At 37.2% G+C, this 20,451-nt stretch overlaps 1 long non-coding RNA gene and 5 gene segments (V, D, J or C); 3 read left to right on the forward strand and 3 right to left on the reverse strand.

The window, feature by feature from the left end:
• Positions 1-3,709: 3,709 nt before the first annotated feature.
• LOC113041956 (immunoglobulin kappa variable 3-15-like) lies at positions 3,710-4,263 on the forward strand. The segment is given in 2 exon segments: positions 3,710-3,759; positions 3,849-4,263. Coding segments are annotated over 2 exon segments (405 nt in total).
• Positions 4,264-5,809: 1,546 nt separating this feature from the next.
• Positions 5,810-7,224, reverse strand: LOC113041792 (Ig lambda chain C region-like). The segment is given in 3 exon segments: positions 5,810-6,228; positions 7,075-7,126; positions 7,216-7,224. Coding segments are annotated over 3 exon segments (378 nt in total).
• Positions 7,120-8,159, forward strand: LOC113041793 (Ig kappa chain V region 120-like). The segment is given in 2 exon segments: positions 7,120-7,723; positions 7,813-8,159. Coding segments are annotated over 2 exon segments (396 nt in total).
• Positions 8,160-13,460: 5,301 nt separating this feature from the next.
• Positions 13,461-15,129, reverse strand: LOC113041969 (uncharacterized). The gene is made up of 3 exons (XR_003275495.1): positions 15,111-15,129; positions 14,982-15,030; positions 13,461-13,686 (listed from the first exon to the last, which is right to left on the reverse strand). It is a non-coding gene; the product is annotated as an uncharacterized LOC113041969 (long non-coding RNA).
• A 573-nt stretch (positions 15,130-15,702) lies between these two features.
• On the forward strand, positions 15,703-16,746 carry LOC113041959 (Ig kappa chain V region K29-213-like). The segment is given in 2 exon segments: positions 15,703-15,751; positions 15,841-16,746. Coding segments are annotated over 2 exon segments (396 nt in total).
• Positions 16,747-18,759: 2,013 nt separating this feature from the next.
• On the reverse strand, positions 18,760-20,236 carry LOC113041795 (Ig lambda chain C region-like). The segment is given in 3 exon segments: positions 18,760-19,270; positions 20,087-20,138; positions 20,228-20,236. Coding segments are annotated over 3 exon segments (378 nt in total).
• Positions 20,237-20,451: the final 215 nt, after the last annotated feature.

The following is a 20,451-nucleotide window of genomic DNA, read 5'->3' on the forward strand; positions in this document are numbered from 1 at the left end:
ATTATTTCAGAAAGATAATAGCTTTAACACCAGTATTAAAGACTTTTTAAAATAAGTTGAGCTCAAAACTCATCAGCGAGTGTTTGAAATATCTTGATTCGATGTGGATTATAATCACTAAACAAGGCAGAAATATTTATAAGGGATGTAAAAGACTATGCACGCTAAACATTAACTTTAGCCTACCATAGTAAAATTGGTAAATGCAACCATGACTAAAAAAAAAAAAGATGCCCACATAGCAAATGTCTTCTGGCCCAGATCCGGGCCACACAATGACCTTTCCCTCGGCCCAAGTACCACAAAGAATGACGGCCCGGAAGCCTTAGCTGGCCCTGATCTGGCCCAAAACAGGTTTTATTATTGGTGCCAATTCTCAGCCTTAAGTAAACCAGATTCCCAAAATCTGAGCCACACCGTAGCCTTATATAGCCCAGACCCAACCCAGACACAGGGGCGTCGGACTGGGGGTAAAACCAGTACTGATTACCAGGGCCCCAAAGGAAGAGAGGGCCCTTGAAAAGTCTGGAATATGTTTTCTTTTTAATTTGGGGGCCCCTCAGGACTGCCTATGCATAGGGCCCAGGATCTTGTGCAACGCCCCTGCCCAGACAGCAAGCAGTGTCAGCCCAGATCCGGCACGAATGGATTTCACGAGGGCCAGATGTGGGCCGGATCTGGTCCAACACTATATTGCTGTCTGGGAATCTTTCTCATTCCAAACACGCATCACCGGAAACACAGCATGTCGCAATCTCTGACTAAACCAACGAAAGCCAATGAGCGTTTGATATCGCTGCCGTACAACTTGTTGTAAAACTTCTTAACGGAACATTTTTGATTAGTTACTATAGCTAAAAAGGAAGGAGATACATATCGCCGATGAATGCGGTTTGAATTTGCATCGGTTCCTCACACCAAGTATCAAATGGATACAGGATTTTTAAAAAATTCGTTCATGATCATTTTATTTAATGCTTGGGCATGACAGCATGCTAATGAAAACTTATGTGCACCCACTCTCTATTATAGATCAGTGTGTGTCCCATAGTAAACCAAATAAATATTACATGATAATGGTTAAATACTTTCTCTCTTTCTCTTTCTTTTCATATAAGGATTCTAAGGCTGCATTTACACTGCAGGTCTTGATGCCCAAATCCGATTTTCTGACTATATCCGATTTTTTTGACGACCTGCTTACATCATCTTCTAAAAGTGTCCCGTATCCGATTTTTGCATTTACACTATACACTGCTGAAACTACCAAACGTAGACGTTCTGACCCAGAAAAGGAAGTAAAACAGCACAAAATACAATGAATGCAGATATTGGGAAAAAATGACATTGGAATATTTTATTTTTCTACGATATATATTGCGATATGAAACCTAATCAAATTTTATCTTAAAAACAAAAATGGGGAGAGCAGATTTACACTCTCATTTTAAATGATTATGACACCATCGTGTCGATTGATTAATATCCGCGAGGGAGAGAGAGCAAGACAGCACTCGTGTTGTTTGAAGACGGTGAGCGTGCAGCCGGGGCTCTCTCTCTCTCTCTCTCTCTCTCTCTCGCGCTCTCTCTCACTCTATCTCTCTCGCGCTCTCTCGCTTGCACTCTCTCTCTCGCTGACCTGTCAAAACTTTTTTGAGCTGTGCAATTAATCCGCGATTTACATTCGTCAAGGGCCGGGGAGCAGCAACAAAAACAAAAAATAAAAAAAATCTGCAAAACATTGGTCTTGTATGGCGGAGAAAAAAAGGAGAGCCCTTTATTTCTGTAACAACCTTGCATTTTTGCTCCATCTCTTCGCCCCAAAGACTGAAAAGACATGAAACCTCGGCATTGCTCCACTGTGTGTATCCTTCGTCCTCCATCACACCTATAATAAGTCATGTGATCTCAGTTGGCGGTGTCCACCTGAGTTGACGTCACTTTTTTAATGACGTACGGCTCGCATTTACTGGGGAATATCTGATTTGTCTGCTTACATGGCACACGCAAATGCACGTATCCGATTCATATCCGATTTATTACCACATATGAATGAGGCCTGAATCCGATCTGAGAACATCGGAATCCATGCGGTTTTTTCCTGCTTACACGTTCACCGGTCATATCCGATCTGTGCCACATGAGAGCAAAAAATCGGATTTGGGTCACTTGAACCATGCAGTGTAAATGGGGCCTAAGATTATTTGTACCAAGAATAATAATATAAAATGTAATAAAATTATAATTAAGTGCAGTTTAATGCACTTGACTGATTTGCTTAATTTTTAAATGATAATGTTTCATTCTGATTTGACTTGCCATTTCAAAGACTACATTTTAACAATACTACACTTCACTAAAATGTATGTGATAATTTAACCATTATCATGCAATATTTTATTTAATCTTTTTTTATCATGGGTCACATAATATGCTGCCAGATCTTAGCCTGATTTGGGCCACATATCACTGGACTGATCTGGGCCACACTCCTCCCACCAACAATCGGCCCTCATGTTATCATTGCCACACATGGCCCAGCTCTGGCTGAAAGGGTAAGTGCCATTGCCGACAGGAGGCCAGCAGTGCCACCTTGAGGCGACATGTGGGCCAAGTCCGTTTGCTATGTGGGAAAGTGGTTGGAAACAAAGAGCTCTGTGAACAGCCAGCCTCTTTTGCAATGACCTTTTGTGTCTTGCCCTCCTTGTGCAAGGTGTCAATGATCGTCTTTTGGACAACTGTCGAGTCAGCAGTCTTCCCCATGAGTGTGTAGCCTACAGAACTAGAGACCATTTAGGTGTGAGAAATTCCTCTGCAGGTGTTTTGAATTAATCTCGACGCAGCTCGGGTTGCTGAAGAGGAACGTCTAAGGTTACGTATGTAACCCTGGTTCCTTGAAGGAACGAGATGCTGCGTCGCAGTTCCACACTTTCGGCATCTCTGGCTGGTGCTTGCTTCATCCTTTGAGGCTGATTGCCGGCTTCACCAATCGTGATTTTATGCTTCCTGGTCTCTGACGTCACCCGCCTACGTCACTTATTGATAAAATCATGTTTTGTGCATGAAAATGTTCACACATGTGAGTTAGTTAGTAAGAGTGTGTCTCATAATGGTCACATTAAAAAAATGTCCATGCAACATAAAAGCCAATATGCATCGATGCGGTCTATAGAGATGTTTCTTGAAGTCCCTCAAACCAGCTAGAATAAATGTGCTTAATTTATATACAAAAACACTAATCAAAATATTTAAATCTATTAATACATCAATAATCATAGTTCCATCCTATAATAAACTGAGAGATGATAAAATATTAAAAAAAAACATAAGAAAAAGAAAAAGTGTAATGAGCAGAGATGTGTTTAGTGATAGTTCACAGCATAATTAAACTAGCAGATACAGAAACCTAGGGAAGATTCATTCAAGTGCATTATTCAGAAAATGCATATATTAATCATTTTTATTAATCACATTCTGCCATATTATGTGTCCATATTATTTCCATAAATTGTAAAACCAGTGGTTGATCTCAGTTACTGTACACTACTGTTGAAACTTTTTTTTTTTACAAAATTGTGTATCTTTCCTGTCTCCAGGTAAATGATGTGAGTGTGTTTGCATATTGATCAGATGCTTCAGTGCTCTGAGAGTGTTTATAGTGCTGTGAGTTTAACACTTCATCACTGACACACACAACAATCTTCATCAACATGACCTTCATCATCATCTTCATCTGGACTCTCACAGCGTTTGCTCAAGGTTTGTGGAGCACAAGTTTGATATCAATTCATTTCTTCAAGTATATTGTCAAAGTTTTGAGTTGATTTTCTTCTTGTTGTGTGTTTCAGAGTGTAGAGGACAGATCAGCGTCACTCAGAGTCCCTCAACGACAGCAGCTCAACCAGGAGAAACAGTGAAGATCAGCTGTAGAACCAGCACAGATGTGTACAGATGGAGTGATGGGGATGATGCCTTTTCCTGGTACTTACAGAAACCTGGAGAAGCTTCTAAACTCCTGATTCGTTATGCAAAAAGCCGTTATACAGGAACTCCATCTAGATTCAGTGGCAGTGGATCTAACAGTGATTTCACTCTGAGCATCAGTGGAGTCCAGACTGAAGATGCTGGACATTATTACTGTCAGAGTTTTCACTGCAGAACAAGTGGTTACAACTGTGTGGGTGATCGTGTGTTCACACAGTGATAAAGAGTCGTACAAAAACCTCAAAAACTGATGCTGCAGCTGCTCAAAGGAGGATCTGAAACAACATTATCACACATGCATCTGAAAAAAAAAAGAAAATTAAAATACAAATATTAATAATAATCTAAATTAATCTGTCACTGTTCAAAGGGATAGTTCAGCCAAAAATAAAAATTACCCAATGATTTATTCACCCTTAAGCCATCTTAGGTTTATATGGCTGTCTTCCTTCAGACGAATACATTCAGAGTAATATGTATATATAATAATGTCCTGGCTCTTCCAAGCTTTATAATGAAAGTGAATGATGATCAAGATTTTGAAGCAAAATGGTGCATCTATCATCATAAAAAGTTCTTCACACAATGAATCAATTAATAATTCACTCAAATAAAATCAGCTTACCGAGCAAAAACAAAGTAGCTGCTGACAATATTTAGTCTAAAAAGTAAAAATACTCAGTTGAAACTTTTTGTTAACTAAACTATTGTATAAAATCACATTCATGCTGCTGCTCTAATATTCAGAAGAAACAGCACTCTTGCATGCGCGATGTAGTTTTATATCAGTAAAGAATAATATTAACATGTGAATTCATTAAATATTTTATTAAGTTTCAGTGAAACAGCACATTCAACCAACTTACACCTGTTCACTGCTGCAGTGTTTGCATAGAGAGTGTGTTTTACATGAGCGACACACACTTCAGTGCTCTGCATGTGTTTATAACTCTGACAAACATCAAACATGATCAACAACTGTTTCTCACTAGAACTGAACCTACAACCAACAAAAATGACTGATCTTTCTCATTTGACAGAATCTATTGGGCAGGTGACAGTGACTCAAACTCCCTCAGTGCTGCTCGCTCAAACTGGACAATCAGTCACTGTGACCTGTAAATCCAGCAGTGATCCTACCTGCTGTTGTAGTGGAAAGCAGTGTCTCAAATGGTACTTACAGAAACCTGGAGAAGCTCCTAAACTCCTGATTTATGGAACAAGCAGCCTCCAGTCAGGAACTCCATCTAGATTCAGTGGCAGTGGATCTAACAGTGATTTCACTCTGACCATCAGTGGAGTCCAGACTGAAGATGCTGGACATTATTACTGTCAGAGTTACCACTACATCAGCAGTGGTGATGTGTTCACACAGTGATTGTGAGTCGTACAAAAACCTGTGTCAGTCAGAGTCACAGTGACTGAACTGATGCTGCAGCTGATCAAACACTATCACTCACTCTACAGAGAAGGTTTTCATGGATATTAAATTAAACAAAGTGTACATTGAGTCACCCACTTGCTAACTACTTTATCGTATTAAATCTTTATCTTATTAAACTGATCCAACACTAAAGGTGTATATCTGTGAGGTTCATCATTTGGCTGCATGTTCTTGTTTCATCATGAATCTGCAGGTGTTTTCACGCTCCACTGAGTGAAGTTTATTTGAGGAAACACCTTGATCCAATGAATGACTCGAAAAAATGGAAATAAACAACAGTGAGACAATAAGTAACAATTGTATTTTATTTTAATTTTAATAGCATCATAACTGAATGATAAAGCACACACATCTGTTCTTGTATGAAGCACACAAAGCAGAGCAGATGCAGATGCGAGCGACTGAAGCTGGATGTGGAGAATGAAGGAGTCGCTCATGTGCTGTTAGTCTCCATGTGAGACATGAGTGAGAAGAGCAGCAGATCTACTCTGAACACTGCTGTCTCGTCACGTGTCCAGTGAGCGCAGGCTGACCGCTCCGTGTGGCCTCACAGCTCACTGAGACGCTCTCCATCCACTCCTGCTCAGAGAGAGTCAGGCTGCTGCTCCAGCTGTACAGACCGTCCTTCTCCAGGAGCCCAGCGCTGCTCTCCTGAGACCTGCTGCTCCCGTCCACCTTCCAGCTCAGGCTCCAGTCTGACGGGAAGCCCTTGCTGGCCACACACACCAGTGTCGCTGTCTTCTTTGAGGAGATCTCTGCACTGGAGGGCGGCAGGACGCTCACTTTAGGACGAGTGACGCCTGACAAACACACAACACTCACCTCAGTCAAAAACAAAGCATTTCCTTCCTTTCAGCTTCATAAAAATATATATGAGCAATTAATACAATGATAGTTTTCTTAAATGCAAGTCACCTGAATTAACTTTTACAAAGTCTGTGACCAGCAAAGCAATGAAAGTTTAGTGAAATATATTGAAGAGTTATTATCATTATCAAATTTAATGTTACTTTGATTAAAAGCATGAAAGATCAGATGTGAAGAAATAGACCTGCAGGAATTCATTAAAATTTTGATGACAGCATGAGAAAATCGGAAACAAAACTTTACTTTAAACTTAGAAAATTAAACAAAATGTCTAGGATGTGTACTATAACATTAAAAAATAACTTCAATAAATTCAAATATTATTGTTTACAAAAAATACAATAAAGCAATTTCCAGGTTGAAAATATCTGCAGGCTACTTAAAAATCAACACACTAATCAGAAAATGTACAATTAATTACTTTTTTAAATTATCTTATTTAATTATCTTTTTTAATGATCACTTCGTAAAATCAAAGTTTTGCCAAAATGACAACCTAATGTAAATTTGAATTCAGTGCATTTAGAATTGAATTAAATTATCAATAAATATCGAGATATAAATGATTATATTTAACTGGATGACATAAAACATGCTATGACAATCAAAACCATCTTTACAATGTTCACTGCTAAACATTCAATGTGAACTAAAAACAAAATTTAAAAAATTCATATATAAATATAAAAACACTTAAACAAGCATGCATCATTTCTACAGTGTAACAAAGTGTTTGTCAGTCAGTTGTTGTATTAATAATGAAATGATGATTGACTTACTGCCAACATCCAGTTTGGTGCCGCTGCCGAAAGTCCACCACAGTGATACAAACTAATAGAGCAGCTGAACAAAAACCTCCTGAACGCTTCACTAACTGAACAAACACACATCAACTGAGTCTCCAACAAACACACACTCACAGCACACATCACCTGCATTTACTTCATCTGTCTTATTACTAAAACATCAACCTCAATTATTGAAAGAAATTCACTTTTATATCAAGTGTGACGTGACTCACAATCAAACTCAGTTGATTCAGTGATTGACAGAGACACGTGTGATGATCCTCATGTCTGTAAAAACCTGCACAACATCCACGGATTTGACATCACAAGAGTAAGGTTAATGTACGAAAGTTGGTCTTGAAGATGTTTTCAGAATTAAAGTGAATGATACAGTTTTTTATAGTTTGGCTAATAGAAGACGTTCAGTAATTGTTTTTTATTTCAGGCCTTTGACTGAGACTGAGCGACTGTCTCCAGGTAAATGATGTGAGTGTGTTTGCATATTGATCAGATGCTTCAGTGCTCTGAGAGTGTTTATAGTGCTGTGAGTTTAACACTTCATCACTGACACACACAACAATCTTCATCAACATGACCTTCATCATCATCTTCATCTGGACTCTCACAGCGTTTGCTCAAGGTTTGTGGAGCACAAGTTTGATATCAATTCATTTCTTCAAGTATATTGTCAAAGTTTTGAGTTGATTTTCTTCTTGTTGTGTGTTTCAGAGTGTAGAGGACAGATCAGCGTCACTCAGAGTCCCTCAACGACAGCAGCTCAACCAGGAGAAACAGTGAAGATCAACTGTAGAACCAGCAGAGATGTGTTTAGTGGTAATTATTTATCCTGGTACTTACAGAAACCTGGAGAAGCTCCTAAACTCCTGATATATCGAACATCATACGTTTACACTGGAACTCCATCTAGATTCAGTGGCAGTGGATCTAACAGTGATTTCACTCTGACCATCAGTGGAGTCCAGACTGAAGATGCTGGACATTATTACTGTCAGAGTTTACACTGCAGAACACATTCTCTTGGTTATTGTGTGGGTGATTATGTGTTCACACAGTGATTGTGAGTGGTACAAAAACCTGTGTCAGTCAGAGTCACAGTGACTGAACTGATGCTGCAGCTGATCAAAGGAGGATCTGAAACAACATCATCACACATGCATCTGAAATAAAATCAAATAATGAATCTGTCGCTCTTAACCCTCTGGCCCTCTTCGTTTAGGAGTCACACTTACCTTCTTAGTGGTCAAAAGTGACCGAAGCCTTGAAATGTTACTTTTTTTTTTCATCAGTAAAAACCAATGTGATATATATTTTTTCAATAATATTTTTTGATTGTTATTTATGATTTTTAGGGAATTTTATGATACTATGCAATATTTACACAATTTTAATGAGCTAATTTCTCTATTAGAATTTTTTTTATCTCTTTATTTATTTACAATTTTTTATAAATGCAATAGTTCACATTAAAATAGAGTGAAAGCATTTAAAATCCTTTTTTTATGTGAGAATTGGGCAATCTGGAGGCATTAAAAAAGTAAAAACTTGTGTAATGTTGCGTAACCTCTTGTATTAACACCCTATATAGATATATACAGAGGCTTTTGGATTCCCACAGTTTTGACCTCATCTCTTCAGTTTTTTAGGTTTTGCATTTAGATCTATATCGAAACATCATAAAATATTACTTTTTGTCAAGGTTTAGATATTTTTGGTTAGATAAGTATAATTTTTTTTTTTTTTTTTAGAATAAGACAGAAATATTACTTATTGGACCAAAAGAAAATCCTCTACAGTCAAAAATATCTGTGTTATATTAGACTTGTCTTTTGAAAACCATATTTCCCAAGTTACAAAAACTGCATTCTTCCATCCTAGAAACATTGCCAAGCTATTGTGACGAGTGGGGCGGGGCCAAAAGCCACGGGAACGGAGCGAGGCCAGTGGAGTGATTTGGAAATGAGCGACACCTGTGCCACGGAGGAGAAGGATACAAAAGAGGAGCGATGACAGTGAAGGACGAGACAGGACCAGACCTGGATTTTATTTGGTGTTTTGGTTTTGTTTGTATGCGACAGTTGTCCGTGAGGGGCGGTCGTGCACAAACAAAACCAAAACACCAAATAAAATCCAGACCTGGTCCTCTCTGTTCCTTCACTGTCATATGAAACATGTTATCTGTTTCTGATGCAGAAAAGCTAGTTCATGCATTTATGACCTCTAGACTGGACTATTGTAATGCACTTCTAGGTGCTTGTCCTACTTCTTCCAAAATGCAGCAGCTAGTCTTGACTTACCAGGTCAAGAAAATATGATCATATTACCACAATCTTACAGTCTCTGCACTGGCTACCTATTAAGTTCCTTATCAGTTACAAATTATCATTACTTACCTATAAGGCCCTAAATGGTTTAGCTCCAGCGTACCTAACTAGCCTTCTACCACGCTACAACCCATCACGCACCCTAAGGTCACAAAACACTGGACTTTTGGTCGTTCCTAGGATAGCGAAGTCCACTAAAGGAGGTAGAGCTTTCTCTCATTTGGCTCCCAAACTCTGGAATAGCCTTCCTGATAATGTTCGGGGTTCAGACACACTCTCTCTGTTTAAATCTAGATTAAAAACACATCTCTTTCGCCAAGCATTCGAATAATGTATCTCTTAAATTGTGAGTGTAGTTGTATTTGATCAAATGTGCATTATTATTCATTAGCTTGGGTTAAACTAATTAATTTTACTTTGTTGGATCAGCAGCTATGCTAATGATGTCTCTATTTGTTTCTATGTTTTGCCACGGGATCTTCATCCCGTAAACTAGGATTTACACAAGCTCCAGTCTGGATCCAGAACACCTGAGAAGAGATGATGCTGACCCTGAATCAACAAACAGAACTAACAAATATTGCTACAAGTGTGACTGCATCATAATAATTGCTTTTAATAATGTTCATCGTCTGGCTGACTACGTCTTGTATTAATTTTTCTGAAAAATCCTCTCATATGCTCTCAAGCTGACAGTCACCACTTATAAGCTACTAAATATTGTAGAAACATAATTTTCTGTAAAGTTGCTTTGTAATGATTTTTTATCGTAAAAGCGCTATACAAATAAACTTGAATCTAGATTCAGTGGCAGTGGATCTAACAGTGATTTCACTCTGACCATCAGTGGAGTCCAGACTGAAGATGCTGGACATTATTACTGTCAGAGTTACCACTGGATCAACAGTGTTAATGTGTTCACACAGTGATTGTGAGTGGTACAAAAACCTGTGTCAGTCAGAGTCACAGTGACTGAACTGATGCTGCAGCTGATCAAACACTATCACTCACTACTGACACACAGAGACCAAACACAGAACTACACATGAGCTCACAACTCATGTCCGTCCACTTCATTTCGGTACCTCGAGGGAGAGTAACAGAAATAGAGGAGGAGATGGGGAGGTGGAGGGATGCCTAAAGAATTGATGCTGGGACGCTGCATGAGTGCTGCTTACCCTTGTGACAAACAACTGCACTTAAGTATACTTTTATAAAGTGTACTTATTGCAGAAAAAAATGTATTTGAAAGAACACATATACGTGCAAACTAAATGTAATTTGATGTAAAACATTATACTTGTAATTATTTTAAAATGTATCACAAAGTTTTGAAAATATATGAAAAATACAACACTAATGTTCACTGGACGTTGTGACCTATATTTTATTTGCATTAGATATGTTTTTTTAAGTGTGTGTGTGTGTGTGTGTGTGTGTGTGTGCATGTTAAAGTTTAGTCATTCTTTAATTCAGACAACAAATGTGGCTTAAATGTCTAATTCTAGGTGCATCTATTCTATGAGCATCTGATTGCCTTGTATAGTTTGCATCATCATTCAGGTTTGAATCTGAGCTTTAATTATAAATGTTTTAGACTGTCCCGTAGTTTGGCGATGATGTGCATGGACCGAAAGTCCTTAAAGCTTGCCGTTTGTTCACATATCTCAGATTTTCTTCTTGTTAAATGTGTTTTAAATGACAGTGATTTGAAACAGATGATAAAATGACAGGCTTGTGCTGCAGATCTAGAGATGTTTTGCCGTCTAACCTCAGGACGCTGATTACAGGATGTTTTTCAGGCCTCAAGTTGTTGCATTTATTCAGCTCCAGCGCCATCTAGTGATCTGCGCTTGTAAATGTGATTTAATGGTCAAATTAGAGTACATTTCTACTCTCACACTCAACACTCTCCTCACACATACATTTCTACTCTCTCTCACACACTTACATTCTCCTTTCACAAACATATATTCTTGCTTTACACACATACATTCTCCTTTTACATATATGTTTCTACCTTTTTTGGTATCCATTACTTCCTGTTTAAGCAGGAAGTCACTCTCAGACCAAGAAATACATGTGCAAGACCTGCTCAGCTCTTTCTCACAATCTTAAAGTTATGCTATTCAAAGTCATCATGCTTTCTTTTCAAGCACATATTTTAAGTTTTTATTTTTAATGTATCATTATGTAACCTATGTGTTCTACAGATCTGTGTACAAGTTCTAAGACACTGATTTTGATCATATTAACAGGGCGTAACGCTAAATAATTTTTCTACTGGTCTGGTTCAGCCAACGGTTTAATTTTTTTTTACTTGCCCTGGCAAAATTTTCACAGGACTTGCCACAATAAATCAATCAATAAATCAATCAATCAATCAATCAATAAAACATATTGTTTTCATTGTTGACTGTAACATTGTATTGTAATAAATAATAACCGTTTTGCACAAGTAGGAACAACTGTTCAAAGATAAAACTGAAATAAACCATGCTTTTTCAGGTCTTTCAGGTAGGTCTAACTATACCATTCCTAACTGTACACTATTCCAGTTAAGGATGCACTGATCAGGATTTTATTTATTTTACAATCAAATGAGCAGATTCCCATTCTCGTTGCCAATTTATTTAGTTCTTATTCTTTTTTTTTCTTTACATTTATTAAATGTTTATTTTGCTCAGTTACTGGCCAAACTAACCTTGAGCAAACAAACAAACAAACAAACAAAAAATATATGCAACATGAAGCAAGTGCACTAAATTAATATTTTATTATTACTTTTTATTATTATTAGTTTTATTTACTTAATTATATGTGTGTCTGCACTATGTTTGTACTTTCTGTACTGGAAGCTCCTGACGAAATTTCTTCTGTGTGTAAACACTTGGCAATAAAACTCTTTCTGATTCTGATGAAAATGCTAATTCAATCTCTGACAGCAGGTGGCGCTCATACAACACTAATCTAGCAGTGAGTTATTGCTGCACGCAGAGCTGCAATTGGGAAAAAATAAATAAATAAGTAAATGAAAATCTAAAAATAAATAAACCGCAATGAGTCTTGAGGTATTTAAAAAATATAAAGATATCGCTGTCCCTAACTTGCAACCTCCCAATTAATTCACTTCCTATTAAATGAAAAAAAAAAAAAAACCTCGGGCGTTTATAATACGTCTATAGAGGGTTTTCATGACGTGTCATCAATCCGGAAGTCGACCATTTTGGAGGCACAGAACGTAAACAATGCCACTGAACGGACTCGCAAATTTGACTGATTATTGCTGCTAAAAAAATTGTCATGTTTTGGTCTGTACTAATTGGTCGCATCGGTTAAAAACATTTCGAGTTCTGTCAAAAGTTAAAGAGAAGAGAGCAAAAAAAGTGATTAAAGAAGGCGTTCTCATTATCAATTATGCTCTGATTTGTGATGAATTGATATCAAATCAATCCAAAAACACACAAATATTTACTTATTTACTTATTAATATTTACTGCTTTATGAAACTACGACTCAAACTTCATAAGTGTCTCATCAGTGCATGAGCAGAAGTGAAAGTGTTTCAGTTCAGAGCGTTGAACCGATCAAACAGTGAAACTGTGAGTTTGAGCTGAAATCAGATTTGCATTGACAGCTTTAGTGATTCTGATGGTCTCAGAATAGAGCAGCTCCGTCTCCAGAGACCATGTTCAAACCCCAAGAGCTTCAGTTCACATTTACTGCTAAACACAGCTGTTCTCAACTATTACAATCCATCAACAGCAGCTGAAACTTTAGTGAAGGAAGGACACACTGATCAATGATGCAGTCGAACACAAATGGAAGGCGTTCAGAAGCTTTATTGAATGAACAGCAATGGCAGCACATTGAAAGACTGCTTGAGTATTGAGCTGTAAATCAGGAGACTGCTGTGAATCCTGCTGCTCTTCACTGGAGAAACATCAGCACTCGGAGCTCTTGAGGAACGAGGTCTCGTGATCAGCTCCGTCATGTGTTACTCTGCAGACGAAGCGCTCGCCGGCTTCCCAGCGTGCTTTGCTGAGGCTCAGGACGCTGCTGCGGCTGTAGCGTCCGTCCCGCTCGCTCTCTGCGCTGGTCTGAACCCCCTCGGTGACCTCTGACCCGTCCAGCGTCCAGCTCACCTGCGCCCCCTGTGGAGAGTAAGAGCTGAGCAGACAGAGCAGTGCGGCTGAGTCTCCAGAGATCTGCAGAGAAGAGGGAGGCAGCAGAGACACGGAGGGCTTCACTGCGGGACCAGCTGCAACACACACTCACACACACACACACACACACACACACATACACACACACACACACGCACACACACACACACACACACACACACGCACACACACAGAAGCAGAAATGAAAAACTGATCAGTGGAGTTTAATTTTATAAGATACATATGAAACAATCTTCAGAATTTTGAAAAAAAAACATTATTCAAGAAAATGTATGTTTATATTATGATGTCGCTATATGACTCAGAAAAAAAATCATTATTTCATTATTAATGGTACTTTTGAAATATTCACGCTATTCAGATTCACAATCATAAATATCAGCAAACTTGAGAGTTTAAATAGTTTAAATGATTAATTTTCTAAATGCTCTTCAAGTTCCTTGTTGTCTGATGACAAACACTTTATTGTTAAATGTGCCAAGATTTTAGACAAAATCATATCAAGAAATAATTAAATAGATATTAAAGTGCTGCTATCAATACGTGTAAATGCATGTAATTAATCATATAAATAAAAAATAACATTTAAAAAGAATTTTAAATTATAAAATGTAAATAAGGATGAAATAAATGCAAAAAAATACACTAATAAGATTTATTTCAGAAATAGTAAGTTACAGAACATGTGAACTTTTAACTTTTAATCTCAATTTAATAAAAAAATACTACCCACATGAAAAATAATTAGTATATTGTGATTTTGTCAAAAGGTATGGAAAACAAATTTAAATAATTGCAATATTATTTTTACTTTAAAACTATTATTCTTATAAGACACTAACAATTAATAGTAATTTTCAGTGTAATTGTAAATGTATGTTATGATGTTGTTGTTTTTAAATGATCAGCAGCAGACGCAAACTTGATTCTGAACATGTTCATTAACTACATTTCTCTTTGTCTGGTGACGACGTCTACACAATTACATTTAGTATTAACAGACTTTTACATGCATTTAAAAACCCCGTAATTGTTAAATTGACCATTAATTTTAGTCAAAATTATATATATCAAGAATTAATTGACTATATATCATGTCATCTAGAGATACAATATTTTTGTACTGATAATGAGTTAAATTATTCATGTAAAATGATAAATGAGATTTAAAAAAAAATACGAAAAAATATACAGCTTAAGTAAATTATTAAATAAATTAAATATTGCAATTATTAAAGAAACTTTACAAAAACTTTTTTTATATATAATAAAAGGACTAATTTTAAAACGTTTTTGCAGAAATAATCTAAAAATGAATTAAAATGAATGAATCAAAAATCATTTTTATGACAGAATTGAAGAGACTTACCGATGGTCAGTTTAGTTCCTCCACCAAAAGTGTACCACAGTGCTTCATTCTAGTGAAAGCGTCGTACAAAAACCTCCGTCACACTCAAATAAACACAAACTCCAGCAGAGAAAGAGAGAAGAGACTCACACACTGATATCAGACTCAACAGCAGCTCTTCTCAACAGCACTCAGCAATTATTATAAAAAACAGCACAAAATCTTCATCTTTAATAATTAATCCTTGTTATTACATTAAGGCTAAAATCAAATCATTTGTTTCATAATCAGTCCCAAAAATCATCATATTTACAAAACACCTGTTATTTAAAGCTTTGTGATGACCAAGATTTAGAAGGTGACTCCCTTGAATGACCTTTGACCTGTTATACAGTTTCATACTAGACCTATCATGGATGACATCAAATCTGTAACACAGTTATTAAATGATCTCAGCGTGAAAAACTGACTGAAACTTAACATAAAACAGTATTTGGAGAGAGAAGCTCGACCTGAAATAAATAATTAAATAACATGCGATAAATCATGAGTGTTTCTTTCTGAAAATGGATAAAAGTAATTTATTAGAAGGATATTAAATAGTAAATGATGAATCTGCTGTCTCCAGGTAAATGATGTGAGTGTGTTTGCATATTGATCAGATGCTTCAGTGCTCTGAGAGTGTTTATAGTGCTGTGAGTTTAACACTTCATCACTGACACACACAACAATCTTCATCAACATGACCTTCATCATCATCTTCATCTGGACTCTCACAGCGTTTGCTCAAGGTTTGTGGAGCACAAGTTTGATATCAATTCATTTCTTCAAGTATATTGTCAAAGTTTTGAGTTGATTTTCTTCTTGTTGTGTGTTTCAGAGTGTAGAGGACAGATCAGCGTCACTCAGAGTCCCTCAACGACAGCAGCTCAACCAGGAGAAACAGTGAAGATCAGCTGTAGAACCAGCACAAATGTGTACAGTGGTAATCGGTTAGCCTGGTACTTACAGAAACCTGGAGAAGCTCCTAAACTCCTGATTTATTATGCAAGCAGCCTCCAGTCAGGAACTCCATCTAGATTCAGTGGCAGTGGATCTAACAGTGATTTCACTCTGACCATCAGTGGAGTCCAGACTGAAGATGCTGGACATTATTACTGTCAGAGTTTTCATTGCAGAACAAATTCTTTTGGTTATTGTGCGGGTGACTATGTGTTCACACAGTGATTGTGATTCGTACAAAAACCTCCATCAGTCAGAGTCACAGTGACTGAACTGATGCTGCAGCTGATCATGAGGATGTGATACAACATCGTCACACATGCATCTGGAAAAAAAAACATATCTAAATGAATCCGTCACTCTAAAGAATAATAGAGTTTAAACTATTAGTTGAGAGCAACACTTCGACAAAAAGTCAGTCAGAGTCTCCAACATATATACTCATTGGAAATACGTTCCTCTACATACATTTCTGTAAAACTGATTGCCAGTATGTACAGTACGAACCACTGCAGTTTCCAGTTGAAATAAACACTAGAGGCAGTAAAGTAACTTTTATTCCTTTTCACACAAAGTATGATTTACAGGTACAGAGTTTTGATTTATAAGGAAGTTAAAATAGCACGGCTGCATCCACAAATTAATTTTATATCAGTTTTGCATTTGTTAGCACTATCAGGTAGGTTATGTGTTTGGGTTTGGTGTGGGGGATATATACAGGATAAAGCATTAACCCTTAGATACTCTCCCCAGATTTTTCCATTCTGAACAGCGGCAATAAATACCTCAAGCACAAAATGTGTCACGGTCGCGTATTAAACGAGTGTTTTAACTTTCTGGACATTTCTCTTTGAAACTGTCACGACTCGTGCAGTAAGACATATAATAACAGTGACGCAGACATGTATTTAGAGGCACATATTTCCAATTAGTCTGAAAGCTCTGGGTCAGATGAATATTGGACGCTTGAGGAATCATGTTAAACAAGCCAGTAGTGACCAACATGAAGCTTTCACTTCCACACACACTGAAGCTCAGCAGGGTTGAGTCTGGTCTGTATTTGTGTTTGTATTCGTACTGGTCTGGATGTGAGATTTTCTGAGAAGACTTGATGCTGAAAGAGATGTTATTGAGGCCTGCAGGTGTATCCTTAAACCCCAGTGTTGTGTTAATAAACCATACTGTAAAAGACACATCTGTGGTTAATATGAAAAAATAGACATCACTTTAAGATAATAAACTAGCACATGATCTGCTTCTAAGCACATTGTTTTGATTGAGTATGTGACTTTTATATAATTTCTGTGATTGCTTGGTTCAGATATGAGGAGTTTCGTTTAAAAAAAAACTGTCAGTGAGGTTTCAGTGACCATTAAACCAACTTAAACCTGTTCACTGCTGCAGTGTTTGCATAGAGAGTGTGTTTTACATGAGCGACACACACTTCAGTGCTCTGCATGTGTTTATAACTCTGACAAACATCAAACATGATCAACAACTGTTTCTCACTAGAACTGAACCTACAACCAACAGAAATGACTTTCATCACCATATTGATCTGGACTCTGACTGTATTATGTAGAGGTTTGTGTCTGGAAAGATATATTTGATATTTTTCTTCAAGTATATTGTCAAAGTTTTGAGTTGATTTTCTTCTTGTTGTGTGTTTCAGAGTGTAGAGGACAGATCAGCGTCACTCAGAGTCCCTCAACGACAGCAGCTCAACCAGGAGAAACAGTGAAGATCAACTGTAGAACCAGCAAAGACGTGCACAGATATAGTGATGGGGATGATGCCTTTTCCTGGTACTTACAGAAACCTGGAGAAGCTCCTAAACTCCTGATTCGTTATGCAAAAAGCCGTTACACTGGAACTCCATCTAGATTCAGTGGCAGTGGATCTAACAGTGATTTCACTCTGACCATCAGTGGAGTCCAGACTGAAGATGCTGGACATTATTACTGTCAGAGTTTCTACTGGCCTGAGAGCATTAAGTGGTTCACACAGTGATTGTGAGTGTTACAAAAACCTGTGTCAGTCAGAGTCACAGTGACTGAACTGATGCTGCAGCTGATCAAACACTATCACTCACTCTACAGAGAAGAAAAACAAATATGATCTTAATATCTATTTCGTTGAGGTCCATCAATTTTAAACATTACTAAAGTTATTTTAATATAATGATAATTCTTTCATATCTATTATGGTTTATCTCTTCTACTCTCCAATCACTTATCTTTCAATCCATTATATTTTTAAGTATGTAATTTTATAATGTATAATTTATTCATTCTTTCTTATTAAACATTCATATTCCAAAAAGAATCAGCAGGACACAAAGATGAATAGTTTATTCACCATCTTCCAGTCAAAAGTCTCCATCCCTAAACAGTTAATTCATAAGTTGTGTAAATCTTATAAAACTATCTCTCAAACTCTAAAACTGTCTCATCAGTCCATGAGCAGAAGTGAAACTGATCCAGTTCAGAGCGTTTAACCGATCAAACAGTGAAACTGTGTTTCTGAGCTTTTCATTTTCATGGATATTAAATTAAATATAAAGCATTCAATGAGTTTTCCACTTGCTTCAGTAAATATGTTAATCTAACACTCTTTATCACATTCATTTAACACTATATTTGTGAGGTTCATAACGTTTCATCGTCTATCTGCAGGTGTTTTTTCATGGTCCACTGAGTCAAGTTTCTAAATGTGTTTTTAAATATGAGATAAAACCTCAATCCAAAGAAAGACCTGAAACAAAAATGACAAAAGAACACAAAGGCATAAAGTCACAATTGTATTTTATTTATTGACTGAATTGTAATAGAATCATAACTGAATGATAAAGCAGACACATATGTTCTTGTATGAAGCACACAAAGCAGAGCAGATGCAGATGCGAGCGACTGAAGCTGGATGTGGAGAATGAAGGAGTCGCTCATGTGCTGTTAGTCTCCATGTGAGACATGAGTGAGAAGAGCAGCAGATCTACTCTGAACACTGCTGTCTCGTCACGTGTCCAGTGAGCGCAGGCTGACCGCTCCGTGTGGCCTCACAGCTCACTGAGACGCTCTCCATCCACTCCTGCTCAGAGAGAGTCAGGCTGCTGCTCCAGCTGTACAGACCGTCCTTCTCCAGGAGCCCAGCGCTGCTCTCCTGAGACCTGCTGCTCCCGTCCACCTTCCAGCTCAGGCTCCAGTCTGACGGGAAGCCCTTGCTGGCCACACACACCAGTGTCGCTGTCTTCTTTGAGGAGATCTCTGCACTGGAGGGCGGCAGGACGCTCACTTTAGGACGAGTGACGCCTGACAAACACACAACACTCACCTCAGTCAAGAACAAATCCTTCTCTACTTTCAGATTCATACAGTGATAAATTTTCTTGGACATTTTAACAACATTAAACTGCAAGTCACCTGAATTATTTTTTTCAAAGCTTGTGATCACCAAAGGAAAGAAAGTTTGGTGAATTATAATGATTTGAAGAACCATTTTCATTATAAACCTCAATGTTAGTCACGCATCATAGATCTGATGTGAATAAACATAATAACTGCAGGAATTCATTACAATTGTTGATGGCAGCATGAGAAGATTAGGTAAAAAAGTTTGTTTAAAAAAAATATAAATTATAATTTATGTCTTGCATGTCTACTATTAATTATTACCCTATCCAATGTGAACAAAAAAACAATTAAGCAACCATCATTTCCAGTTTGAAAATATCTGCAGGCTTTGCTTTAAAATCAACAAACTATTCTGAAAATTTTTGTTTAATTACTGTCTTAAATTTTAAAGTAAAATCAAAAAGCTGCCAAAATGACAGATTAATGTACATTTGATTTCAGTGCACCTTTTTAACAATTAGGATTTAATTATCAATGAAGAATAAAGAGCTGAAGACTGAAAACTCTGAAATAACAGAAATTATTTTAGTTCAATGGATGAAAACAAAGATGCCATAACAATAAAACCATCTTTATAACACTGACAGCTAAACATTCAATGTGAACTAAAAATAAAATGAAAACACTTAAGTGTAAAATTGTCTCCTTTCTATAGCGTAACAAAGTGTTTGTCAGTCAGTTGTTGTATTAATAATGAAATGATGATTGACTTACTGCCAACATCCAGTTTGGTGCCGCTGCCGAAAGTCCACCACAGTGATACAAACTAATAGAGCAGCTGAACAAAAACCTCCTGAACGCTTCACTAACTGAACAAACACACATCAACTGAGTCTCCAACAAACACACACTCACAGCACACATCACCTGCATTTACTTCATCTGTCTTATTACTAAAACATCAACCTCAATTATTGAAAGAAATTCACTTTTATATCCAGTGTGACGTGACTCACAATCAAACTCAGTTGATTCAGTGATTGACAGAGACACGTGTGATGATCCTCATGTCTGTAAAAACCTGCACAACATCCACGGATTTGACATCACAAGAGTAAGGTTAATGTACGAAAGTTGGT

Source organism: Carassius auratus, chromosome 24 (assembly GCF_003368295.1).
Source record: "Carassius auratus strain Wakin chromosome 24, ASM336829v1, whole genome shotgun sequence".
NCBI lineage: Eukaryota > Metazoa > Chordata > Actinopteri > Cypriniformes > Cyprinidae > Carassius > Carassius auratus.